The 27,031-nt window shown below is 47.4% G+C and overlaps 1 protein-coding gene across 3 annotated transcripts; it reads left to right on the forward strand.

The window, feature by feature from the left end:
• Nucleotides 1-11,850: 11,850 nt before the first annotated feature.
• Nucleotides 11,851-26,934, forward strand: xpo7 (exportin 7). 3 transcript variants are annotated; one of them, XM_029515831.1, is made up of 28 exons: nucleotides 11,851-11,932; nucleotides 16,256-16,402; nucleotides 16,568-16,661; nucleotides 17,944-18,110; nucleotides 18,194-18,273; nucleotides 18,318-18,435; nucleotides 18,785-18,950; nucleotides 19,038-19,111; nucleotides 19,381-19,500; nucleotides 19,585-19,731; nucleotides 19,949-20,121; nucleotides 20,202-20,395; nucleotides 20,526-20,631; nucleotides 20,739-20,874; nucleotides 21,754-21,827; nucleotides 21,907-21,987; nucleotides 22,140-22,203; nucleotides 22,276-22,384; nucleotides 22,547-22,653; nucleotides 22,743-22,831; nucleotides 22,920-23,027; nucleotides 23,123-23,205; nucleotides 23,433-23,647; nucleotides 23,748-23,886; nucleotides 23,994-24,151; nucleotides 24,243-24,341; nucleotides 24,423-24,550; nucleotides 24,709-26,934. In XM_029515831.1, exons 1-28 carry the CDS (start codon nucleotides 11,900-11,902, stop codon nucleotides 24,800-24,802), a joined length of 3,303 nt encoding a protein of 1,100 aa, XP_029371691.1. In that variant the 5' UTR covers nucleotides 11,851-11,899; the 3' UTR covers nucleotides 24,803-26,934. The 3 variants fall into 3 exon arrangements, with proteins under 3 accessions (XP_029371691.1, XP_029371692.1, XP_029371693.1); XM_029515832.1 differs by having other exon boundaries at nucleotides 18,194-18,259; nucleotides 18,331-18,435; XM_029515833.1 differs by lacking the exon at nucleotides 18,194-18,273 and having other exon boundaries at nucleotides 18,331-18,435.
• Nucleotides 26,935-27,031: the final 97 nt, after the last annotated feature.

A 27,031-nucleotide genomic window follows, 5' to 3' on the forward strand; every position in this document is an offset into this window, starting at 1 on the left:
TTGTGGAGAAGCTTTTTGAATTTGAATGATCTGATCTGTCACAAGCAGCAGAATCCGCCACTGTCTCTGTCTCCTGAAGTCAGCTCCAAGTCCTGACGTTCTGATTTCCACCAGCAGATCCGATTTTCCTTCAAGCTTCCAGTGACTGAATCAGCCGACACTTACGACATCAGTAACACGTTCACTGACAACACGTCTTGTTTGCCTGTCTGCTCGTAGCAGCTAGAGTGATTTTTAATTAACGAAGTGCAAACAAACGCAGCTGAGGCTCATGAGAACGCCATTAGTTCAGTCTGTTTTTACATAAACCAAATATTAAACAACCCAAACTTAACCTGATGATGGCGCCAGAACATCAGCGAAAGGGTTCATGGAGATGAAGACTAGCCTGTGATCGCTTCATGGAGCTCTGGTGGACCAAAAGGGTCAAAACCAGGACCACAAACGTTCCCAGTCCTGGTCTTCCCCGGGCCAGCTGCTCAGGTTTCCTCCGAAAGGATCCAGCTCAGGTGGTCCAGGTGTCCGATGAGGATGAAGCCTCCTGGACATGTCCACCTGAGACGAGACCTCAGAGAAGACCCAGAACCACCAAAGGGACCACAGTTTGGGACCCCTCAGGACAAGGTCAGTCTTCTTCCATATCAGCTGACTTCAGTCTAAAAGATGGATGGAACATTTTTACACTAATAATGAAGAATTGCTTCTCAGTGACTCCAGTGTAGTGACGGTAAAACAGCTGGAAACGTTCAGAGAAGGAAACACGTCATTTAATGTGTTTTTATAAACGACCTCCTTCTGTGTGTGTGTCCATTTCCCCAATATATTATCATCTGCAGCTTCAGGCTGTAATCAGTCATATGGAGTCAATCTGTTTGGCCCCTGGCTGATTAGGAACCTGAGGAGAGGGGTCAGAGTTCACAGCTCCACATGATTAGTCAGGATTTCAATCGGTAACGATGACGGACAGAAGAGACAACAAAACTGACTTCAATATTTATTTCACCTGATAAAATCTATAATCTTCTAACATTAACAAACAGAATCTCCGACATGTAGCTGTAGATTTGAGTTGATCTGCTGGCTCAAAATATTGATTGGTTGTTCATGAATCAATATCACATAAAATGGAAGTTACAGTTTAGACTCATCTCAACTAAATTTTTCATTTTAATAATATGTTTTATCATTTTGACACACAGGTTTGATATGTTGGTCGTGTTGGTGGTGACGCTGAATATCTTCAAACATGACTGCTGACAAACTGAATCTGTTCAGGATTCCACAAACAGGTCGGTTGAGCTAGACTCCTGAAGCCGGCTCACGAAACAATCACCATCATTGGTTTGACCTTTATTTATTTTAACGGCCATTTTTCCCCAGATTCACTTTTAATCTAAATAATATGGCAGCAAAAAGGACTACTGTTAAAACCAAGATGGCCGTCTTCATGCTAACATAGGCTGCGTAGCGTTAGAGAAGCATCCCACAACACGACACTTTAGGATCACCTGATTCATTCAAAGAAGAAAACCCGTCTTTGTTTGTTCAGTCCTGCTGACAGCAAACATCTGTATAAATAGCTGTTTAGTGTGTAACTGTGTTTTGTTGTGAGGAGCTGCTGCTGATCAGACAGTTTCTGCCTCCACTGTCGACAATGACACACCGACTGTTGAGTGTAAATCATGGCAGTGTGTGAAAAGTGTCACGGATGATGAAGCACAAAACTCTGAGCTGCCAACAAACCTTCAGGGAAGAAACTGCCACGTTCACACACGATAATAACTATTTATGTAACCGTTGGATGTCTGTTCTCCTCAGAGAAACCCGAATGGAGGAGAACCAGCTCCAGAAGGCTCAGGATAACTAATCACCTTCACTATTTCACTGATAATGAAGCATCACAACCATCCAGTCTGTTTAACCTTAAGGACTCCCAGGACTCCTAAAGACCTGGAGAACCTGCTCGAACAGGAGCAGGACCATTAGAACCCCTTCAGACCTGTTTCTGTCAAACAATGTTCCAACCGGCGGAGGAGGGAGAAGTGATTCCATTTCTCCGGTTAATGAATTTCTGTTCAGAGCGGCAGCAGCATGTAAAGGTGAAGTGTTTTCCTGTATGAGTGTGTAATTACAGCATGTGCAGCCGGAGGACACACAGAGGACGGAGGCTCTCTTATCGCTGACGCTCAGTGTGTTTGTCAGGTCTGAACTGTAATCCCATCTCACAATAAACTGTCCACAACAATATCATTACGACCTGCAGCAGCCTTAAAAGTGTCTGTGTGCGAACATCGACACACAATAATATCACACCTGAGCGACTCTTCCAGCCGGACCCAACGACCTGGGGAGTTCTCCTGGAACGGCTTGGCCCTGGTCGTCATGGTTACAGTAATAAACACCTACATTCTAACATTGTCGCCCCATTTGTCACCATGGTAACCACAACGGTCACTTGTTGGTTATGTTCAGGAAAGAGACGGCGATTGGGATGATCTCTGTCGTCATGGTTACAATAAAGTTAACAAACATGAATCATCCAAACAACACAAATATCATCACACGGGAATCGAACACAGTTCTGGATCTTGCCAGAGTAAACTCCTCAGAGATTCAAAGGAAGAGAAGAACCATCCTCACTATGACCACCTGATGTCGCCTAGCAACAGAACCTGTTGTCGAACTGTCTCTGCTTGCACGTCAGCACGCGGTCACGTGACACATGCATTCAACACACACCTGTGTGTTGTGCAGATGGTCACTTCCGTTCCCCATCCTGTTTGTTTCGGTCTAAAATAGGTCACAGCTGTCTCCTGACGCGTCGCCACCAGGGAGCTAAATTTGCTTCTTGTTTTTATTTGTGAGCATTTGATGTGCAGCAAACAAAGCGGGGACCAAACGGGCCACGCCTGCAGAGCTCAGGCTTCACTTCAGCTGACAGGGAGGTAAAAGGTTTGTGAAATAGCCAGGAGCCAGACCCAGCTGGGACTCAAATGTGACAAATGGAATTTTAAAATGCAGCTCAAAATAACCGCAGAGGAGGAAGACACATAGTTGGTTAGATGCCTTTATTTAGCATGTTAGAAATGAGTAAAAATAATGTTGTCAGTTGGTTTCCATAGGTGAGGTTCAGGACGCTCAGTCTTTTCTGTCCTGGTGGACCTTAAAAAATAAAAGACTTAACTCAAACGGCCACAGATGAAGCAGGTGAGCGCCTGAAGATGTTGACACCTGGTGTCCAGGAAGGAAAATCCGTCACTCAGACAGTTCGGTCCAGCAGTTCCCAATCTGGGGGCCAGCTGTTTATCTCCAGATGAAACTGGACTAACCCCAACACCAGATCCCCCTGAGTCCTCCTCAGATCCCACTGAGTCCTCAGACCACCCTGAGTCCTCCTCAGATCCCCGAGTCCTCCTCAGAACCCCCTGAGTCCTCCTCAGAACCCCCTGAGTCCTCCTCAGAACCCCCTGAGTCCTCCTCAGAACCCCCTGAGTCCTCCTCAGATCCCACTGAGTCCTCCTCAGAACCCCCTGAGTCCTCCTCAGATCCCACTGAGTCCTCAGAACCCCCTGAGTCCTCCTCAGATCCCTGAGTCCTCCTCAGATCCCACTGAGTCCTCAGAACCCCCTGAGTCCTCCTCAGATCCCACTGAGTCCTCAGAACCCCCTGAGTCCTCCTCAGATCCCCGAGTCCTCCTCAGAACCCCCTGAGTCCTCCTCAGAACCCCCTGAGTCCTCCTCAGACCACCCTGAGTCCTCCTCAGATCCCCGAGTCCTCCTCAGAACCCCCTGAGTCCTCCTCAGACCACCCTGAGTCCTCCTCAGAACCCCCTGAGTCCTCCTCAGAACCCCCTGAGTCCTCCTCAGAACCCCCTGAGTCCTCCTCAGATCCCACTGAGTCCTCAGATGGTTTCAAAAGCCAAAATGGCTGACAGACACCGTGAAGCTTCGAGGCAGCAGCTCGCTGATGGAGACGACACTCTGTGTTGATACTTGGTTAAAACTTTAGCTCATTTTTTCACACTTGTTCATTTTGGCACCAAAGTCTCATTTTGTTTTGTTTCCTTTAATTTTCTTTTCTTCTGACAAAACAATAATTATCTGACTGTTTCCTAGCAACCAGCTACATTTTCCAGCTCACCTTGGTGAGTTGTTTTTCTAAACTGTTTTTTTTTTTTTTTATTGAAACACATATAAACCTCCACTTTACTCTTCAGCAAACAAAAAGACAGTATTAATCAGGGGGCGGAGTCTGCGTCTCCTAACGAGTGTTCTGCCATTAAACTGTAACACTTCATTAATCAACCAGATTGTGTTTGTAGAAAATTAGTTCAGTTTAAAGAGCTTCACAGTCTGATGAGAGACGCATCATGAAAAAATCCAGAGAGACAATAAAAATAAAAATGAATACACAAGCACATTTCTAATAATAGAACAGATACAGATCAAATAAATTACCACTAACAACACAATTACAACAAAAAGAGTGAATATAATAGAGTGACTAATGATAGAAAACATAGTTTTAAAATTGAACTAAGTTGCAGTGAAGAATTTTGACAGCAATAAAGCTGAAGGTTAGACAAAGAAAAAAGAAAATGGACATGAAACTATGATTTAATAATCTGGATGTTCTTCTTTCTTTCTCATGGACATCAGAGTTTCACACCCACAAGAGAATCACTGAAGGGATAAAAACTCTGAGAAGATCTGGAGGCAGAAAAGTTTCTGCTCAGATTCTCCTGCCTGATCCAGATCTGGATCTGGAGACTCTGAAGGAAGAGTGAGGAAGTCCTGAGTTCTGCAGGAGCAGACAGACAGGAAGCAAAGTTCTCCTTCCTGCTCTGTGAGGGGGGGCGACACCACAACATCCTCCCTCCATCCCATGGCTTCCTGTTTTATTTTGAAATCTGACTCTCCTTTCATTTCAGGTGACTTGTGTGTTTCCCACCTGTTTCCCATTACCTTTTGTGTATATATAGTCCGTGCTTCCCTTTGTCCTGTGACGTCAGAGAATCGACGCCAATTCCATGCTATATTTCCTGTCAAGTCATTTTTTGTGTTTGTTGGATGCTTTGTGTTCTTCCAGTCTTGCCTCGCGTTATTTTGATACTTTATCTTGTCTGTTTTTTCCACAGTCGTAGTTTTTCCCTGAAGGTGTGTTTTTTGTTTTAGTGTTTCCTCCCAGTCAGTGATTCTTTATTTCTGTCTGTAAGAGTGATTTTTCTTTGGTACTTTATCATTAAAAGTTTGTTGATTTGAACTTTGAACTCTCCTGAGTCATACATTTGGGTTCAAGTCCTAGTTCGGGACTCTCATGTTTCAACTGAGCTAATAAATCAGGGAAAAGCAGGGACATTTTCCCATAAACTTCAATACAATCTGACTTCTTTTTCCATCCAGTGGTGACGCCCCTGAGTCCATAATCTGATCTGTGGGTACAGATGAAAGATGATCTTTCCTTTCTGTTGATAAAAATCCTCTTTTACAGATTTTAGATTTCTGTCAGGTCAATGTGTCGCCTCTGTCGGGGTCAAAGGTCAGATCTGGACCAGCTCACAGCCTCACATCAAAATAAGGACTGTTAATGTCATTCTGTGTCCGAGTTCCCGATGACGTGCACAGTTTTTTCAGTCTGAGCGCTGCTGAGAGCGACGTGCTGGAGGAAAGCTGTCACAACAAGCCGATGGGATGGAGGACGGAGGATGGGGGGGCATACGTGGGGGGGGGCAGTGAACAGCAAATGGCCATCGCAGCGTTGCTTTGCCAAAACAAATTACTTAGAGCTGCTGGCGTTGTTCATAGCCGTTTCTCCTCCACTGTCACGTTTTGATAAGCTCTGACAGCTGCACAACAAACCCTAACATCAGCCGGGGGGGCCGGGGGGGCCGGGGGGTCCTCCCATGCACACTGTTACTGTAAGCATCAGTGTGCGTGTGTGGCTTCATGTCACAGACTGAAAGACTCCCTGCAGGAAAACAAACGGAGCGTGAGCCGAGCACGCACGACTCGGACAGGACTGGCTGCAGGTAGTCACGCCCCTGTGTGATGTCACTCATCAGAAACCTGAACCCTCTTCTGTCTGAGTCTAACCCTAACCCAGAATCAGCTGATTCTTTCTGACTCACTTAGCACAGACACAGAAACATCCACCTGCTCATTATATCTGATTTAGTCCTGGACCTTATTGGACTGAACCAGCTCCCTGATGGTGCCGGTGTGTTGGCCAATCAGATTCCTCCCGACATGACCAACACACTGCTTCCTTTGGTCTAATGTGAGCACAGATGGAAGTGTGCTCTCATTCATCAATATTTATCATGAGCCCTTTAAAGTTGGCGACACTCTGGCCCAGGCTGCAGGGCCGGCCCCCAACGCCAACGTCCCCACGGAGATGCTAATTCCTCTCTGGCAGAGGAGACAGAAATAATGTGGTCAGTTGTCCAATCCCATCGTGCCAGGATCATCGGCGCTCACAGCCAAGACGGACACGAAGCATCATGCTCCAGAATCCAGGACCAAAAAAACAACAACAGTGCATCATTTAAATATTTCAGACTATTATGGGTCTGGTTCCTGGAGGACCCCGAGGACGGGGCCCGTTCTGACTGCCATGTGGGCTTCTGGGACGGATCCTGCTGCCTGGTGCGCCAGCTGATGATGGACAGACTCAGTGGACAGGGCAGGTGGCGTTATGAACATGGAGGGAAGCCTTTTTCACAAACAAGGCAAATACAGAAGCCCTGAAAGACAAATGAAACCTGTCTTTTGTTATTTAGCCAGCAGTTTAATTTTTCAAAGTTTAGAGTTTTTTGGAGGATTTTCTCTCATCAGTCGGATAAACACAGAGAGCCAAGCAAAGTTTTATCTTTATTTATTTATTAACTGTATTTTATTCTGTTAAAACCTGCTGATGGCTGCTTTTCAGGTTCAGGTTCTGAATCCAGACTGTGAGCAGACTTTCACTGGATTAATGTAGATCCTGGACCTGATCTAGAATCAGAGCCCAGATGGAGGTCATTAGAACGAACGGGCCTCTAACATCGACCTTTAGGAATCACGGGAGCAGGACAGGACCAGGTCTGATGGTGTGAATTCAGGTTTATCAGAGACAATCCTGGTGGATCCAGCTCCTGATCCAAACATCTCCACACGCTCACGTAGATATGGTGCAAGTCCATTGTGTGTTTGAGGTCACTCAGTGGATGCCAACAGTCCTCCCACAGCAGGTCAGTGAACGCATCATCAGAGCCTGCTTCATGACCCGGCACAGCAAATATTGCTGAATGCACTGTGAGCTGAGTGGAGCCGGTGCCCTGCAGGTCCACACAACTCCTGCGAACATATGGTGCTTTACATACACTGCTCAGAGACACAACACACACACACAGTGCTCCCCTTTGCTACAGCTCCTGCTAGAGAGTCATGAATTAAGTGAGAAATATGAAATCCTCTGCTGCAGGTACACTGGTGCTGTATTTAAGGCTGCAGTATCTTCTCTCTGTCAGATAAACTGTCGCCTCTTCTCCCTGGATACATCTTATCATACATGTTCTCAAACTGTCGCGCTCTGCATGAGGGAGTGTGTTTTGTCCTGTAACAATGTTAACGTGCACGCACACACACACAAACATGCTGTCACTGGCTCACTGACACTAACTGCGGCAGAAATGCGGGGAGGATGTACAGTCAGGTAAAAAAAGCCTGAAAAGGATGGAAGGATTTGTAATTGGTCACATGGTTGTACAGCACGATGTACAGTCAAATGTGAAGCGACAACCGTCACAACGGACACACAACAGCCCCGTGAGCTGCAAACAAGGACAACGGGACACTGGATATCGACAGAACAACAGAATATGACGTGAAAACAAAAGAAATGTTTAAATAAAACAGTTGAGTTCATTTCCTCTGACCAGATAAAGACATGTTCACATCACAGCACATCATCGTTGTCATAGCAACAGTTTCTACAGTGTTTAGTGTTGCATCAGTAACATTGTAGCAGTATAGTGTTGAACCGGTGCAACATCGTTGCATGTTAGCATGTTAGCGGTGCGTGGGAGGACCTGAAGGCGAATCAACGTCAGAGGAGGAGGACAAAAGATGAAGACAGATCTGGACATCAGAGGACAGATCAGGATATCAGAGGACAAATCAGGACAGATCTGGAAGTCAGAGGACAAATCAGGATAAATCAGGACAGATCTGGAAGTCAGAGGACAAATCAGGATAAATCAGGACGGATCTGGAAGTCAGAGGACAAATCAGGACATCAGTATTGGGGCACACGTCCGAAGCAGCCAATCGATCGTCCTCTCCCTGCGGACAACAATCTCCTGGACCTGATTGGAGTAAAGAGGAGCCACCTGTGGCCCCGCCATCATCATCTTCATCATCATCCTCTTCACCTTCTTATGATTCTGCCTGATGTGTCTTCTCTTCTTTTAACACCATCACCTCCATCTCTTTCCAGCTCGAACTGTTTGGTCTTAATGACCTCTAAAGGCTCCTTTCCCCCTTTTTCCTGCTGTTTTTATTTCATCCATCATCCACTCAGCCTTTTATTGGCCGTGTTTTTGTCCTCGGCTCAGATCCAGCCGGTCTGATTCACATATAGAAAAGAGCTGGCCTGCACGCCTGGACCTCCTCCTGTTCTCCATCTTCTCTCTGTGGTGAACCAAGTCCTGCAGAGAGCAGACAACACACACACACCAACCCACACATACCTGCGCACAAAATCATGTTGATTCTGTGTTTGAGAGGAAAATGAGGAATAAACGTTAGCATCAGGTTTATTGTGTTTGTCGATGTGTGTAAATGTGTGTGTGACATGCATGACACCACAGGGATGGACCTGATCCTCCACTGCCCCCCTCAGGACGCCCTGCTACACTACAAGGAAGGACGAAACTCACCGCTCATCAGTGTGCACCATCATAATTATAAAACCAACGCTGCCAATTCTATTAATCAATCATTAAAACAATAACTGTTCATCTAACTCAGCAGGCGGAGTATTCTCTGCTTGACGGCTCTTTCTTTACCGACAGCCAGTGACCCTGAAATCAGCTGTTCAGGTCTCTGCTCTGAACTCTTCTCAGAACTTTATTTCATCTCTCGTTGTTTCCAGGTGAAGTCTGCAGGTCTGTATTGACAGACATAATCAGCTGTTTGAATCTTAATGGAGAGAAGGTTTGATCGATTTGCTCCCAGCAGTCAGACGGGACGATCGATGAGGGAGCGACTGGATGACCACGTCCAACATTGTGTCTTAATGTCCAGCTGGTAAACGGACTGTACAGGGCCATTAAAGCGTCTCCATTCAAATCAATTCAACCATTTAACCAACAGGTTCAGACTGTCTCCAGGACTACATGAGTGGTTCACCAATCAGCAGGAAGACGGTGACAAAGGTCAAGAGTCGACCTCTTGACCTCTCCAGCCTGCAGCATCAGACCAGCTGAACCACCGGCCTCCTCTGCTGACATTTACTCCTTTATACAGTATGTGGTGAATGAATATTTAACTGCAGCAGTAAACTGAGGGGAACATTATGCTGTCTGCAGGGTAATGAGGGAACAGTGAGCAGAATAAAGGAGGAGCAGATTCTGTTTCCCCCTGATGGCGTCCAACAGACCTCCCAGAGTCCAGACCAGGACCTGGTCAGAGACTGAAACCATCACAGTGTTGGTGTCTGCTGGCGATGTGTGTAAGCTGCAAAGGACTGTCCATCAGGTACTGGGGGGTCAGGCAGAAAGGTGATACAGTAGCCCTGCCCCATAACCCCGCCCCTAAATGGAGCATCAGACTGAGACCATAAACTCATCAGGAAAACGTTTACTGAGGAAGAGGAGGGACATTTTCCCATAGACTTCAGTGCAGCCTGTCTTTTTTTACCAGTATGTCAGTTTAAGGTTCTCAGCAGCCTGTTTAATCCTGTTAAAGGTCCATGTTTATCTCTGTTTCTGTGCTGATTTAACCTGCTGAGACTCGACCTTTTAATGTGAAATCCATTATTTAGTTCACATTGAATCTGTCCAAAGACTAATGGCCTGTGTGTGTGTGTATGTGTGTGTGTGTGTGTGTGTTTACTGCTTTGTCTACCATGAGTGTTTTCTGCCCTCCAGTGGTGATTGACCGGAAGTACACCTTCCTGTTTGAGGGGACATTGATCCGGAATCAGATCGGAGAACGTGAAGGTCATGAAGAGGAACTAAACTGATCCTGGTTGTGGATCTGATGAATCCTTCAGGTGTTCTCCTCCCAGCTCGGTTTTCATGTCACTGAGTTTAAATGTGCTGTAGTGAACACTAAGTCATCCTTCTGTGTTGAACTGAGCTGTGATTTTAATTTACTTGTATCCTGTATGTTGTCCACTCAGAGGCCAACAAGACTCCGGATCAACATTAGTCTTTTCCTTTTGCCGCAGACTCCGTGAACGCACCTTCACCGCAGGCTTATGTGTCATGGTTACAGTTTTCCCCAGCGTCCCTGAACGCCCCACAGATCCAGTTTAGCAGATGACGCGGGTTCATTTAATCTCCGACGTTTCCCGCGCTGCATGCGAGGACAGACGAGACGACCTGAAGGTTTGCGTTCTGTTGCCATGACAACTTCCTCTCCCGCCGGAACAAGCCGCCATTACTGCCGGCGGAGAAATCACGTGTCGCCCTCTGGCGGTATATTATATTATATTATATTATATTATATTATATTATATTATATTATATTATATTATATTATTATGTTCATGAAGCTGGGATATATGCATGTGTGTATAAATATAAATATATATATAATTTTCATTAGTTCATGTCTCATGAAACACATTGAAGATAATCCTGAATTATTCTGGGATGTAAAGATTAAAGTGTGGACCTTTAAATCATCCTGACTGAAGTGAAATCAGTCCATCATGGTTTCTTGGAGCCTGGAAAAGTGATGCCTGACAAACACCAATGTGTTGAATTTATCTGTAAAATAAAGCTCTAATTCTAAAATCTAATATTCTGAGATCATGGAAAGATTTATCAAAAACTGTCACCTGTTGATTGTGTAACTTTAACATAATGCCAAACTTGTCAGTGAATTTGTTTCTGACAGATGACAATCAAACACAGAGGAGCAATAAAAGAGTCAGAATTGGGTTAAAATGTTGTGTGTAATATTTCATATGGAGGATTATTGTTTGTGTTTGTTTTAAAATCCAACAGTGACTTCAGCTGGAAGAATTATTGGAGCACGAGGAGCAGTCAGGATGGAGCAGGACGGAGCAGTCAGGATGGAGCAGTCAGGACGGAGCAGTCAGGACGGAGCAGTCAGGATGGAGCAGGATGGAGCAGTCAGGACGGAGCAGTCAGGATGGAGCAGGACGGAGCAGTCAGGACGGAGCAGTCAGGATGGAGCAGGATGGAGCAGGATGGAGCAGTCAGGACGGAGCAGTCAGGATGGAGCAGGACGGAGCAGTCAGGACGGAGCAGTCAGGATGGAGCAGTCAGGACGGAGCAGTCAGGATGGAGCAGTCAGGATGGAGCAGTCAGGATGGAGCAGTCAGGACGGAGCAGGACGGAGCAGTCAGGACGGAGCAGGACGGAGCAGTCAGGACGGAGCAGTCAGGATGGAGCAGGATGGAGCAGGACGGAGCAGTCAGGATGGAGCAGGATGGAGCAGGATGGAGCAGTCAGGACGGAGCAGTCAGGATGGAGCAGGACGGAGCAGTCAGGACGGAGCAGTCAGGATGGAGCAGGATGGAGCAGTCAGGCTGTGCAGCTTTCTCAGGCTGCAGAGCTTCCATGTTTATCTGCAGCATGAAGTGAATGGGAAGTTGTGTCCGCGGCCGACCGGAGGGGGGCGCTGTTGTCGCGGTCCTTACCCATAAGCGGGGGAGTGAGAGGTGCATGAAATGGAGAAAAATGGCGGATCATGTGCAGGTAAGCAGAGGTTTCATGTTTTTGTAACCGACAGTTTCTCCAGACGCGTGAAAAGAAGTCCGAGCCCGGATCGGTGCGCTGTGTTCCGGGCAGGGAGGCCGAGCGGGGCGGCCCGGAGCAGGAGGCCGCCCCGCCGCTGCCTGTCGGGGGGTAAAAGAAAGGATGTGGCCGCCTGTGTTGACTTGTGGCCTGCTGTCATTGCCCAGGCTGCCTGGATGCAGGGGTTAGCTCGGTGCTAGCTAACAGGACGGGGGGGGGGGGCATTTTAGGCTGGATGTCGGGGACAGGAGCTCCGGAGCCTGCGGGACAAAGCCTCCGGTCGAAGGCTCGCCCGCTCCGGCCGCCCGGAGCCGGACTGGGGCCAAATTTAGGGAGGTAAACAATAAAAGAGCGGCGGGTTGGCCCGGGACGGGTAGCTGTCAGGCTAACAGCAGCCGGTTAGCTGTCAGTCCGGAGCTCGGGGAGAACATTTCCGCCTTTTTATCCGACACCTGTCGCTCCTTCTCCCGCTCTTTGTGCCCCGTTGATTGGGGGGAGGCAGCGAGGGGGTTCCCGGTTCTCCTGCGGAGCTCCGAGCCCCAGAGCCGTTAGCATGCTAGGCTAACGTTAGCTGCTGCTCAGACGTCAACTTCTCCCGCCCGAGCCCGTTTGAAAACTGGGCTCGGTCTGTCGGACCGTTTGTCCGTAGATCGGGCTCCGTGTCCGGGGCTGCAGGCGGAGGCACCGGGCTCGGCTCACCGGGGGGTGCTTCTCTGCGTAACCGAGCGGGGCTGTTGTGTTCGGCTAGCCTGAAGCTAGCAGCTCCGACACATGTTTGGGAATAACGAGGAGGAGGAAGTTTGACGGCAGGTCCTCCTCAGCTGGTCCTCCATTCCTGCTTCAGGACCGGGACCGACCTCCCGCTGAGAAGCTGCCGGCTAAACGAACCAGCTCCGCTCAGAATCAGGACCGGACCTCCTGCTTTAGTCCGTCCGGAGCTCAGTTAGACGGACAAACCGGCTGATGGTGGAAGTTTGTTTAACGCTGTTTTCCTTTTCTGGAGGAGGAATGTGAGTGGACTGCTGCTCCCTCATGAGATAAATGCTTCCCTTAAAATAAATGGACTTGGTTCTGTCCGGCTCAGTGTGGATGACAGATAACTGCTGTGATGCTGTTTGTGGGTCAACAGGTGTTTATTTCTACTGACTGCATGTCATCCTTCACTGCTGAAGATCATCTGACTGAGGTTGATTACCTGAAAATGAATCATCGATTCTTTCTGTTTTATCTTTTCAACATCAGCTGGTTCAAGTTTTGAACAAAATAAGTATTTTGGACCCTTAGCAGTTCTGATTTCATACTAATTATACATCAGACTTATTGAATCATAAAGGAAATGGATGAGCCAACACAGAACATTATCCTGAGTTGCTGCAGTAATAAACGTGCTGAACTGTCCAACTTCAGGGATAAACTGATCAGATCTCGATCAGTCTGACTCCCATTCTCATCCTCCATCTTTGATAGTGACGTGTAGTCACATCTCTACATCGGACACTCCTGATCAGATAAAGATAGAAACTTCAAATCAGCTCACACACAAGGAATTTCGTGTGTTGAACTTTTCTTTAGTTATTCCAGTTTACAAAGTTTTTATCAGGAAAATCAGGAAACATTCTGTGTGTTTTTAGTTGGTTCTTGTTTTGTCAGCTTCTCTCCCCGATCTCCCCGAGTCTGAACTGAGTGGCGTATATAATTAGCTGAGGTTGAGCTCATTCTGAATGTTTAAATCAATTAATATTCGTTTATAAAAAAAAAAGATATATCTATAAGAGTTGAAGAAACAAAAGTCTTAATGTGCCTCTAAAAGGCTTAAGATCGTATCTTTGTTTCTTAGACACCTAACTGTAAAGTTAACTGTCAGATTATTGGGTTTCCTTAAACTTAATGAGGCGGAAGTAAAACTGTGTTGACATCTTGATTTTATTGCTACAGATTTAACAGCTGCTGCCTCTGATATGTGAACCGATAAATTTATTTTATGGGCTTTCATCCAGTGACTGACTGAGTCTGACAGCTACATGCTGTTTAGATACCTGACATCTGTACAGAGGACTGCAGCTGCCGATACCTTTCCCCCAGTCTTTGTTTGGTGCTTTGGTGTGGCCTGATAAGGTGCTGAAGAGTAAAACAGTGATTTGACTGTCAGAAAGACGAAAGAAAGACCATCCTCTGTTACTGTTGGTTGTTGAAGTCATTCATTACTCAGAACATGTCAAACACTTGCTGCCTCCAGCTTCTTAGATCTGAGGATCTGCTGTTAAAATTTAACTTGACCAAAATGGTAAGGTCAGAAAGAGACAAAGCTTCAGCTTTTAGTCTGTCACTGTTTGCCAAAAATAAGATGTAATCTTTGAAGTCTATGGGAAAGTAACCTAACCCTAACCCTTCACCCCGCTGCAGCAATTAATTTCACACATTTCCTGTTCAACCGGAATTTATTGGGAAACTTGTCAACAGCGTTTGGCGCCACAACTAATTATTTCAAACATCCATTAATGGACCAGTTCACATGCTGACATGTAGACCGGTGAAGCACGTGATCAGGTATAAACAAACATCTGTAGATTTCTCAGGTGTGACAGCTGGAGCCCTTTTTAAAAGGATGTCTGTGGCAGTCTCCTGTCTGTTGCTTTTCTACGACTTCACTGTAAATTAATTGTAATTGAAGTTGTAGCTGGACACATTAATCTCAGACTGAGTGTTAAGCTGGACTTTGTGTTGCATTTGTGTGCATGGGAGTTTAAAGTGTTCACTTTTCTTCTGTCCTCTGAAGCCTCCTGTAATTTACCTTCCCTCCTCAGTGAGACCTGCTGGTCCTGTCAGTCCACAAACCGGTGGCAGTAATCCAGGTCTGGGCAGGACGAGGAGACCTGCTGCTGGACTTGTGCAGGACCAGCTGTTCTGACAAAGTATTCCGATGAGTCAACTTCAGCCGCTCTGTGTCTTAGGAAACTGAATTGGCTGAAAACCGTTCTGATTAATCAGACTGACTCAGCCTGAGGCCCAGAGCCAGACACAGGTCCAGAGGACAAGACAGGACATCCCGACAGACTGATTTAAAAAAAAAAAAAACATGTTGGCGAACAAATTAAAAACAGGAGTCTTGCTAACAGTTAGGTTAACACTCCCTTGATTTATATCAATTCTGCCAACATGTTTTTAATTGTTCATCCTGTTCATGTCACTGGGGGTAAAAGGCAGCAAACACAAATGGATATTAGCTCTGAACAGTTAATATAAATATAAATCCCCGTAGAAATCACAGTTTGATTTTCTTTATTTATGAATGTTTTGGTCTGATGTGTCTGCTGATGAACCACTTTAATTAGTGTGCGTGTTGCAATGTCGGTGTCTGCAGAGTTTGGCTTCGTCTGGTGCAGCAGATGGCTCCAGTGCAGGAGGGTTTGGTGCTGACGGAGCTCTTATCCGAGGCTGACAGAGGCCCACAGTGATGATGTCATCGCTCCCCCATACTTCTGCACCTGCCCCCCCCACTCCTCACACTGATGCAGGGGGGGCAGTGAACAAACCATTAGAATTAGAGAAGGAGGATGTGAATTTATCAGCAACGGCTGTCTTACTGTGACTGAGCATGACTCAGCACTTCTGCTGTTCACCACATGAATGGAGCTCGATATGAGACTCATGAGGAGTGTTGACCATTCGCCTGCAAGTGAGTGTCAACTCGCCACGTGGTTTCTGAGCTGCTGGTTGCTAATTTGGCTGGCTAGCTTGATTTTTTTTTCTTTTTTTTTTGAAAACAGAAGAACCCATATTTGCCAGTGAAGGAGGATATGATAACTGACTTTATATCTGTGAAACAAGACATTGAGACCAGATATTCATCGTTATATCAAACGTTTGCTGAGATAATAAATCAGGAAGGAGCAGGGACAATGTCCCATAGGCTTCGATAATATCTGATTCTCTATAAAACCAGCAGAGTCGCTCCCTCATGGTCATTCTCATTAGATAAAGGTTAAAGGCTCTTCAGACCTGGTAGTTGAATGGTGGGACCTGTCTGATGTCATGGTGGCCTTTAGAGGAGGGGAGGTGTCCCAGCCGGTGGGACGTCTCTGTCGCCACATTCCTGTCTCTCTGTCCTACTCTGTAAAATAAAGAAGGAACAGTTTCTCTTCTGTTTTTACTGAACCCTGTTAACCCTCAGATGGAGCTCATATCCACTAAAACTGGTTTTAATGTGAATTAGATATTTAATTGATGACTCATTTGTCAGCCTGCTGGTCCCTGATAAGTCCCATGTCCTCCTGTCTTTATCAGGGCCTTGCCCAGCTGGAGATCCTGTGTAAGCAGCTGTATGAGACGACCGACACCGCCGTGCGACACCAGGCAGAGAAGGCTCTGGTCGAGTTCACCAACAGCCCCGACTGTCTCAGCAAATGTCAGCTGCTGCTGGAGAGAGGCAGCGTGAGTACGATGAGTCAGCTGCAGCACCAACCCGAGTTAGAGAAGATCACAACATGTTCTGGCTTTCACTGCAAAATAAAAAACAAAAAGGTTTCATCCAAACAAATGAATCCATCTACCTGTTGGTCCACACACCTGACCTCTCTCTCTCTCTCGCTCCCTCAGTCATCATATTCCCAGCTGCTCGCGGCCACATGTTTGTCGAAACTGGTATCTCGAACCAGCAACCCCCTCCCCCTCGAGCAACGCATCGACATCCGTGAGTACCTCTCCACTAATCACAACTTCAACCTGCTGATTAGTCAGACCAGACAACAGTCCAGGTCCAGGTCTGGTCATGTACTGTTTGTGACATTAAATTAAATAAATACACTACAGGACTTAGTATTAATTCTTACAACTCCTTCATTAGCAAAGTAAATTGGTTCAAAATGGTCAATGTGTAGTTCACAGGTGCACCGAAAATATCTCCATACTTCAGTAGAACTTTGGTGAAATGATCATTGATATAGTTAGATAAATAGTTCCGGACACACTGACTGGACAGCTGTCCTGAAGACTGTCCTGAACACTGTCCATCATGAGGGAAGGACACTGAAGGTTATAGCTGGAAGCTCTGGTTGTTGGAGCTGTGTCCAATATATTAATGGGAAGTTGACCAGAAGGGAAAAGTGTGAAGAAGCAGCAGAAATGACGACAGCCTGAAGAAGATCAATTAGTCCAGGAAGGACCAATAGACCAGACGTCTTCATGAAACTGACAACCACATTCGTTTCTCTGAAGTAGATAAGGAGGTGAACAACGTCATGAGCTGGCACATGATGCTGCAGATGGTTCTGTGCCGTCAAGTTTGTTCTTCAGTGGAACCAACAGTGGCCTGGAGGCTGGATTGTGTATTTGTAAGCAATGTGTGTTGTTCTGCTGCACAAAGGCCCGTCTGATCAGCTGCGGCTGATTCCATGCATTTTTAATGGCTGAAGAGCTGCTTCTTCTGAGTATGTTGGTGAACCGGTTCCCCTCAGTCCACTGAAGACAAGCCCACCATCACCAGTCCAATCTCCTCCCACATTTAAAGCCAAACGAACCACAACCAAGAACTGATCAGAAGAGAATGAATGACGGTTTGTTGTCCTCCTCAGGCTGATGTCCCTTCTCACAGCTATTACGTCCCCTGTTTTAGCCCCCCCAAGCCCTGCTGTCCTTCCTGGTCTGTTTCCCGCTAAATGGAGCTTCATTTAAAATGAATAAATTAATATCATGTTGTATTTCAGACTGAGACTATAAATTGATCAGGAAAACGTTTACTGAGGAGGAGGAGGGACATTTTCCTATTGACTTCAATACAAACTTTATTGACAGTTTTAGTCTGGATGTTTTATTTTCAAGACTTCAGTGTTCTTTTGTGGTCTGGATGGACAGAAACTCAAACATTTGGAAACCATGACACAAACCTGTAACTCCTCAGCTGAGAGGAGACAATCTGCTTCCTGTTTACGCCCAAGGTCATCATGAGGTCACACCATCTTCTCATTGTCGTACAGGGAACTATGTTCTGAACTATTTGGCCACGCGGCCCAAGTTAGCAGCCTTTGTGACCCAGGCCCTGATCCAGCTCTACGCCAGGATCACTAAACTGGGTTGGTTCGATTGTCAAAAGGATGACTACGTCTTCAGGAACGTCATCGCTGATGTCACACGTTTCCTGCAGGTGAGTGTGTGTGCTGGATTGTGTAATCACGTTTTGTGTGTATGTGTGAGTGCGTGGTTGATGTGTCCTTGGTGTGTTTATAGGACAGCGTCGAACACTGCATCATCGGGGTGACCATCCTGTCCCAGCTGACCAATGAGATCAATCAGGTAGGCCCCTCCTCCGCACTGTCTTCTTCTTCTTCTTTGAAAGTGTTTAACACATTCTGTTTCCTGTGCAGGCGGACACAACACATCCACTGACCAAACACAGGAAGATAGCGTCGTCGTTCAGAGACTCCTCCCTCTTCGACATCTTCACTCTGTCCTGTAATCTCCTCAAACAGGTGTGTCACTTCCTTTCATCTTCAAAATAAAAGTGCACCTTAATGTGACTCATAGAAGTCACGTCTTGGTCTGCTGTAAATAACGTGTTTCCTGTGTGTTTGCGAATTGAAGACAAAAGCCAAGGCATTTTTTAAACTCTCTCAAACTGCTGTGTCGGGTCCTTGAATGTGTTTCATGAGATGTTGGAACTCTTTGTCTTCTCTGGAAGAACCAGGCCAGAGTATGTTGATGTAATGGGGAATGACGGTGGATGATGATGTTACAGTCCTTCAACAAACCTTTCAGAGCTTGCTGGCCGATGATGTCAGTGATGATGCATAATAAACGGAGGATTTCTTGTGTTTTCAGGCGTCGGGGAAGAACCTGAACTTGAACGATGAGTCTCAGCACGGTCTCCTGATGCAGCTCCTCAAACTCAGCTACAATTGCCTCAACTATGACTTCATAGGAACTTCCACAGACGAGTCGTCAGATGACCTCTGCACCGTACAGATCCCCACTTCATGGAGATCAGGTGACTCCAGACCCCGTCCAGACCCGGTCCAGTCTCAGTCACCAGATCTGCTGTGATCTGACCTTTCACCTGATTTCTCTCCTACAGCGTTCCTCGATTCCTCCACGCTCCAGCTCTTTTTCAATTTGTATCATTCCATCCCTCCATCCCTCTCTCCATTGGTAAGTTATGCAGTGATGTCACCACCACTTGACTCGTTTCTGGTTTTTAACATAGGATTTTCTTTTATTTTAGTTAGTGGAACAAAAACAGGAGAATATGGATGGATAAACACACAGAAAGAGTCAGAGAGTCAGACTGATCCAGATCTGAGCAGTTCAGATCAGCTGATTCTGATTAAAGGGGTTTTCATTCAGATAGAATGTTATGAATACATGGTCACAATGAGGCCATATGTCCTTCGGGGTCTTCTGTGTGTCTGTGTGTACAGGTGTTGTCATGTCTAGTCCAGATAGCCTCGGTCCGGAGGTCTCTCTTCAACAACGCAGAGAGAGCAAAGTTTCTGTCACATTTGGTCGACGGAGTAAAGAGGATACTGGCAAACCCACAGGTGAACGCACACACACACACACACACACGCTTGTGATGTGTCTTCCTGTCGTCCTCCAGCTGATTGGTTAACTGTGTGTTTCAGTGTTTGCCCGATCCTAATAATTACCACGAGTTCTGCCGTCTGCTGGCACGACTGAAAAGTAACTACCAGCTGGGGGAGCTGGTCAAGGTGGAGAACTATCCCGAGGTCATCCGACTCATCGCTAACTTCACCGTGACCAGTCTGCAGGTGGGTGGGGCTCCGCCACCGCCGTTAATTCATCTGGAGGAACCCTGAGCTAAGAGACCTTAACTGCTCCAGATGTTTTTCTAATCCAAGTTCATCCTGAACTCAAAGGAAATTCAACTGATCTCTTAATTGATAATTTTTATCTCCAATTAAATTTTACCTCCATATGATGATGATGTCAGCTGAATGGTCGATCATGTGATCTCCTGTGTGTCAGCACTGGGAGTTTGCCCCCAACAGTGTTCACTACCTGCTGAGTCTGTGGCAGCGTCTGGCGGCGTCCGTCCCCTACGTCAAGGCCACGGAGCCTCACCTGCTGGAGACCTACACCCCTGAGGTCACCAAAGCCTACATCACGTCACGCCTGGAGTCGGTCCACGTCATTCTCAGGTAACAAACCATCCGCAGAGCACGGGGCGACCGGGTTTATCAGCTGACTGCCGAGCTGACCTCTGACCTTTGCTCCTCAGAGATGGGTTGGAGGACCCCCTGGATGATGCCGGCCTGGTGCAGCAGCAGCTGGACCAGCTGTCCACCATCGGCAGGTGTGAATACGAGAAGACGTGTGCTCTGCTGGTGCAGCTGTTCGACCAGGCGGCTCAGACATACCAGGAGCTGCTGCAGTCCACCAACTCCAGCGCCGCCGACATCACGGTCCAGGAAGGTACGAACGCACAGTGACGTCTGGATCATTGAGGCGGCGTTTATATTTGAAGACAGATAATCGGTCCTGCTCTGTGATCGGCTGCTGTATCTTGTTGGTAAAGTTCTGACTCATGTCACTTCTGTCTCAGGTCGGTTGACATGGTTGGTTTATATCATCGGGGCGGTGATTGGTGGACGGGTCTCTTTCGCCAGCACAGATGAGCAGGACGCCATGGACGGAGAGTTAGTCTGTCGGTAAGACATCAGGACTCTGACACACCCATGTTAAGCTTCAACCGGCTTTAATTTTGTTCCTGTTTAACGTTGTGGCTCGTCAACGCCCCACTCTCTTCCCGCCTCAGGGTGCTCCAGTTGATGAACCTGACCGACTCGCGGCTCGCTCAGGCTGGAAATGAGAGGCTGGAGCTCGCCATGCTCAGCTTCTTCGAGCAGTTCAGGAAGATTTACATCGGTGATCAGGTGCAGAAATCATCGAAGGTGAGTGCCTCGACACCCCCCAACCACCACTGCAGCAAGAGGGGCGTGGCCAAGGGGCCATGTTGATGGGACTGAACCAGTCTTTTGTCCTGAACGCTGCTGCAGCACTTTCTATAGAGGGACGGTCTGAGTCTGGTTCCTGCTGACTGTGTGTGTGTTTTCTTTGTTCGGGGCAGAAACTGGAAAATGTGAACGTCTCAGATAAGTGGTGCACTGGAGAAGCTGTAGTTTGTCTGGTTTTGTATTAGCCCCTCCCCCTAAAAGTTTCAGAGTGTGTACTGTTGTGTTGTGTGTAGTTTCAGCACAGAGCTGTGTGTGTGTGTGTGTGTGTGTGTGTGTGTGTGTGTGTGTGTTTCTCGTCCTGGTCTCAGGTTCTGATGTCCCACGACTAAATGCATTTTCAAAATAAAACATCACATTTTAAAGGACTTTTATTGTGATGAGCCTGATCAGTGTGGCTGATTTAAACACACTGACGAACCAGAGGCCCAGTGTGAATTAGTGTGTTGTGTCTCCAGTGTAGCAAATCAACACAAAAGTCAACACAATGTGATCTGTTGTTGTACCACACATTCCTGTGGGTCGGGCCCCGGCACCTGTCAGGTCAACTTTGGGGCCCCTGTAGGCCCCACCCCCCCCGAGCTCTTTGTCCCTCTAAAGTCATATGTCCCTAGTCCCTGCTGAGCTGGATGACTGGTTGTTGTGCGTTAGTGTGAGTCCCTGGCTGCTCTACATCCCCCACATCCAGACGTAACACAACAATAACAAGTCATGTGATCAGACATTTTCGGGGCCCACAGTGTCTGAGTGAAGGTGTATTATAATTTGTTCGACATGTATTGTGTTGTGCGTTGTTGTGACAGTGTTTGTGTGTTGCAGCTGTATCGACGACTGTCAGAAGTTCTGGGCCTGAACGACGAGACGATGGTGCTCAGTGTGTTTATAGGGAAGATGTGAGTATCAGACACTTACTTTTACACACACTGTGTGTGTCTTTGTGTGTCGTTGTTCACATTATGTTGTGGCTTTCAGCATCACAAACCTGAAGTACTGGGGCCAGTGTGAACCAATCACCTCCAAGACACTCCAGCTGCTGAACGACCTGTCGCTAGGATATCCTTCATCTGTGTGTGAGACAGGTGTCAGGTTAACTCATGTGTTTGATAAAGGAATCAACTGAACCGTCCTTTTAATAATAAAGATGCCGCCGTTCCAGTTTTGGGCTGAATGTTGACCTGATGTTGGTTCCTTGACCCGATGTGTACGTACAGCAGTGTGAGGAAGCTGGTGAAGCTCAGCGCTGTGCAGTTCATGTTGAACAACCACACAGTGAGTACGCAACCTACAGTATGAGTGTGTGTCCTTTGAGCTGCTCTGGCTGACATGTTGTGTGTCCGTCAGAGTGAACACTTCTCCTTCCTGGGCGTCAACAACCAGTCCAACCTGAGCGACATGCGGTGTCGGACCACCTTCTACACGGCTCTGGGACGCCTGCTGATGGTCGACCTGGGTAAGGACTCAGTCCCTGGAGCCGCAACAGGTACAGGTGTGGTCACAGGGGGACTGGAGAGACCTGGATCCTGTAGCTCCAGATCCAGAATAATGAAATATTGGAAAATGTAGAGCTGTTATTGTTGTGTTTGTGTCTGTTTGTGCATCCGTTTGTATTCAGGTGAGGACGAAGACCAATTTGAACAGTTCATGCTGCCTCTGACGGCGGCGTTTGAAGCCGTGGCTCAGATGCTGAGCACGAACACCTTCAATGAGCAGGAAGCCAAGGTGACACACACACACACAGTTGAGGGTCGTTGATGGGAGGAGCAGGCTGTGTTAACCCCAGTTTCTTCTTCTCTTGCTGTTTCCTGTAGAGGACTCTGGTGGGTTTGGTCCGCGATCTCCGTGGAATCGCATTCGCCTTCAACGCAAAGACGAGTTTCATGATGCTGTTTGACTGGATGTATCCTGTCAGCTGATACTGTCCGTCTGTCTGTTCTCTGTCATGTCTCGTGTGTCAGATGTTGATCCGCCTTAACTCATACCTGCAGATATCCGGCCTACATGCCCATCCTGCAGCGCGCCATCGAGCTGTGGTACCACGACCCAGCATGCACCACGCCTGTCCTCAAGCTGATGGCTGAGCTGGTCCACAACAGGTGAGTCTGCGGAGGACGAGACTCCTCCTCTCAGCTGCTCTCGGTCCAGGTGGGGCGTTTGAATCCTGGTCTGGCTGACTTTGTGTTTCCTGCAGATCTCAGCGGCTGCAGTTTGACGTGTCGTCTCCAAACGGGATCCTGCTGTTCAGAGAAACCAGCAAGATGATCACCACCTATGGTGCGTCGCCTAAACAAGCTTAAATATTTGATATGCTGATTGTTTGCTGAATGATACCAAAATCACCATCACGGTCTCTAACGTATTGTGGTTTAGATAGAATCTGTTAGTTGATCAGCTAATTGAACGATTTTCTCTGTTAGTCTGATTAAATATGTGATCAGTTGGCTCAGATGCCGATCAACAGAAACATTAAAAATCAGTCATTGATGTGTTTCTGTGTGCAGGGAACCGGATCCTGACTCTGGGGGAGGTCCCGAAGGATCAGGTGTACGGCGTGAAGCTGAAGGGGGTCAGCGTCTGCTTCGCCATGCTGAAGGCGGTGCTCAGCGGGAACTACGTAAACTTCGGGGTCTTCCGTCTCTACGGAGACGACGCCCTGGACAACGCCCTGCAGACCTTCATCAAACTACTGCTGTCCATCCCCCACAGTGACCTGCTGGTGCGTTCACTGCTCACTCGTGTGGCTCTAAAAGGATTATTCAATGAATCTCATCAGGTCTGAGGCGGTCTAACATGGTCTAACGTCCTTGTCTCTGCAGGACTATCCGAAGCTCAGCCAGTCCTTCTACTCCCTGCTGGAGGTTCTGACTCAGGACCACATGAACTTCATTGCCAGCCTGGAGCCTCACGTGGTCATGTACATCCTGTCGTCCATATCGGAGGGGCTCACGGCGCTCGGTAAAACACCTGGAGGTCAGACTTTGTTTTAAAGAGACGGCCCATTTTTCTGTAGATGCTTCACGTGTGTGTGTGTGTGTGTGTGTGTGTGTGTTGCTTTGTTTCAGACACCATGGTGTGCACAGGCTGCTGCTCCAGTCTGGACCACATAGTGACCTACCTGTTCAAGCAGCTTTCCCGCTCCACCAAGAAGCGCCCCACCCCCATGGCGACAGACGATCGCTTCCTGCACATCATGCAGCAGCACCCGGAGATGATCCAGCAGGTGAGGAGCTCCGTCACACATCTACACTTTTATTGGGAAGTGAAGCTCTTATTGTGGCGGTGTGAGTCACTGACTCTTTCTCGCTCTGCAGATGTTGTCCACAGTTCTGAACATCATCATCTTCGAAGACTGTAGGAACCAGTGGTCCATGTCACGGCCGCTGTTAGGCCTCATCCTGCTCAACGAGAAGGTGCACGCACACAGACACACACACACACACACACAGACACAGAGTGGTTTCTGATCATACGTATGTGTGTTGTTTGTGCAGTACTTCGCTGACCTGAGGAACAGCATCGTCAACAGTCAGCCTCCAGAGAAGCAGCAGGCCATGCACTTATGTTTCGAGAACCTGATGGAGGGAATAGAAAGAAATTTACTAACAAAGAACCGAGACAGGTGGGTCACATGGTGTCATGGCTGAAGGACAGCTGTGCTTTGAGTGACGTGGATAAAATCTGTGCTGACGTCAATTTGATATTGAGTTTTCAGGACTTGAGACGTTTGTGAATCCTGCAGAAATGTTTCCTCATGTGTTGAATAATGTGTGTGTGCAGGTTCACTCAGAACTTGTCGGTGTTCAGGCGGGAAGTCAACGACAGCATGAAGAACTCGACGTACGGCGTCAACAGCAACGACATGATGAGCTGACATTCCACACAGCAGAGTCTTATCCAGCTGCAGACAGAGCTCACCCCCCCACCCGCCCCTCCCTCATCAGCTTCCTCCGCCTCCCCCCCTCCCCCCTCCCCCCTCCCTCACCCCGGGCCCGGATGCCTGGGGATCGTCTCCTCAACCCGGTACACGACGTACAGGATTGTTGATTAACTTCAGCAAATAACCCCCCCACCCCGCCGAAAACACACACAAACACACACCCCCCCACCCCTCCCTCTCCCTTTTTGATATAATCATATATAAATATATACAGATCTATTTTAAAGCCAGTCTGCATCCGTCTGGCTGAGCACTCTGAGTCACCCACAGAGGGAAGGGGGAGTGCTGCGGAGGTGAGGTGGGGGGGAGGGAGGTGAGGAACGCTGGTAAACGTAGTAATGTGCTTCTGCCTGCCTTGTATAGACGAACACAACAGTGTACATTTCTTTTGGTAACATTTTGAACAATGTTTATAACGACCGACTTTAAACAGGAGAAGAAAAACACAAAAACAACAAAAACGTGTGATTGAGCTTTTTACAGTGTAGTGAGTTAGTGCAACTGTCTGTGTGCGTGGGGAGCGAGCTTTCCACGGGGGAGGACGGGGGGGTGAGGAGCACTCAGAGGTACACACACTAACACAAAGGGAGAGTCAGAGCGTCCACGTTGTACATTTTCTGGTCTAGTGATGTAAATAACCACGTGACCCCCGACGCGCTTTAAAGGGACAGTCCTGCTGTTGGTCGACGCCGTTCTCCGATGGCATCCAGTGTGAGTCCGAGTCGTTAAACTGTGTGAGACGAGCTGCTGTCACAACGAGCTCAGCTGACAGGAAGATGCTACACAACGAAAACAACAAACATGAATCATTTCAGACCCGAGCTGATCAATCAACAATGATCAGTAAATTCTGATTCTGTAAAGTTTTGATGATCGATCACTGTTCAATAACTTGTCTTCTGGCTTCTCCACGTGATGACTGATCCATAATGGGAGTTTGATGGCGGTCAATCATCCTGTTTCAATTGATTATCTGTTGATGGATTCATCCAAATCAAATTATTGTTTCAGCTCAAAATCAAAATTCAGGCAATTTAGAGGAATCAATAAATCGATTATCAAAACTTCGGTGAATTGGACGTGAATCAGTCATTTTTAAAATGTTTCTACTCATCAGGAGGAAAATCAAATCTTCACATGGAGCTAATCAGGATGTATTGATCACATGTTGGTTTGAGATGAGTCATTTGACGTCACCTGTTCTGATGTAAAAAGATCCCGACGTTTTCTTTTGTTGAGCTGATGCCGTATTCCCCTTTTTTTTTTTTTTTTTTTTTTTTTTTATAACATCCGGCCCAGCTCCGGCTTTCCAAAACACTGCATGAGGCCCCAACCCCTGGACCCCTGAACCCTTGGACCTCAGCCTCTGGTCTCTGTTCTCTGGCCCCTGGGGGCCTCAGGGCCACACACTGGTTCTTGTCCCAGCGCGTCGATGTGTAAACAACATGGTCTCAGCTACGTTCCCTCTGGCAGGGCTCTGGGTGCAGTTTCCACCATTTTGTTTACACTCTGGATTCCTTGGACCAGGTTTTCGGACGCGCACCCCCCCCCCCTTTAGGTCCTGCAGTGGAGTCCTTTTGGTGTGTGTGTGTGTGTGTGTGTGTGTGTGAAGAGGCTCTCTGTTGCCTGTGTGTGTGTGTGTGTGTGCGTGCGGTGTTTCATGGTGCTCGTGATGGAGCTCAGCCAAGGTCTGTGCCACCAACAGGACAAACATTAATATGAATGGAGGGAAGCGGAGGCGTCCGGCCGTCGGAGCTCCTGAAGGAACCGCCGCAGAACGAAGGAACCTTGGTAGAATCAAACAGTGTAAAAAGGAGCAGGAGTGGAGTCGATTAGCAACTTGTGTTACTCTCTACGATGTCGCTGCTAACTGTTTGTGACAACTAGCTCATCTCTAACATTGTCAGCACTCATGGATGTTTATGGAGTTCCTAATTTTTTGGTTTGTGTCCCTGATGTGAATGTGTTGGGTCCATAGAGTGAATAGCTGTTTGAGTTGTTTGGATGTCTGCTACATATAGTGTAAGCATTGTGACTGCAAATAAACCTCATTGATTTTTACGTCACGGTCTGTGACCTCATCTGTCCTCAGGTCATGTGACCAGTAACCTGAAAGTCCTGGAAAAGCAGTGAAATCAAAAACTAAGGCCTTCTGTGGTTTAA

The sequence above is a fragment of the Echeneis naucrates genome, chromosome 12 (genome assembly GCF_900963305.1).
Source record: "Echeneis naucrates chromosome 12, fEcheNa1.1, whole genome shotgun sequence".
NCBI classification, from domain to species: domain Eukaryota; kingdom Metazoa; phylum Chordata; class Actinopteri; order Carangiformes; family Echeneidae; genus Echeneis; species Echeneis naucrates.

What these genes read in the sequence shown, in the direction of transcription:
- xpo7 (XM_029515831.1), top strand. Translation starts at nt 11,900, where the DNA reads ATGAAATGGAGAAAAATGGCGGATCATGTGCAG. An exon ending in CTCCATCCCTCTCTCCATTG is followed by an intron (nt 19,112 to 19,380) that starts GTAAGTTATGCA and finishes CTGTGTGTACAG; the next exon opens with GTGTTGTCATGTCTAGTCCA. An exon ending in GCTGAGCTGGTCCACAACAG is followed by an intron (nt 23,028 to 23,122) that starts GTGAGTCTGCGG and finishes TGTTTCCTGCAG; the next exon opens with ATCTCAGCGGCTGCAGTTTG.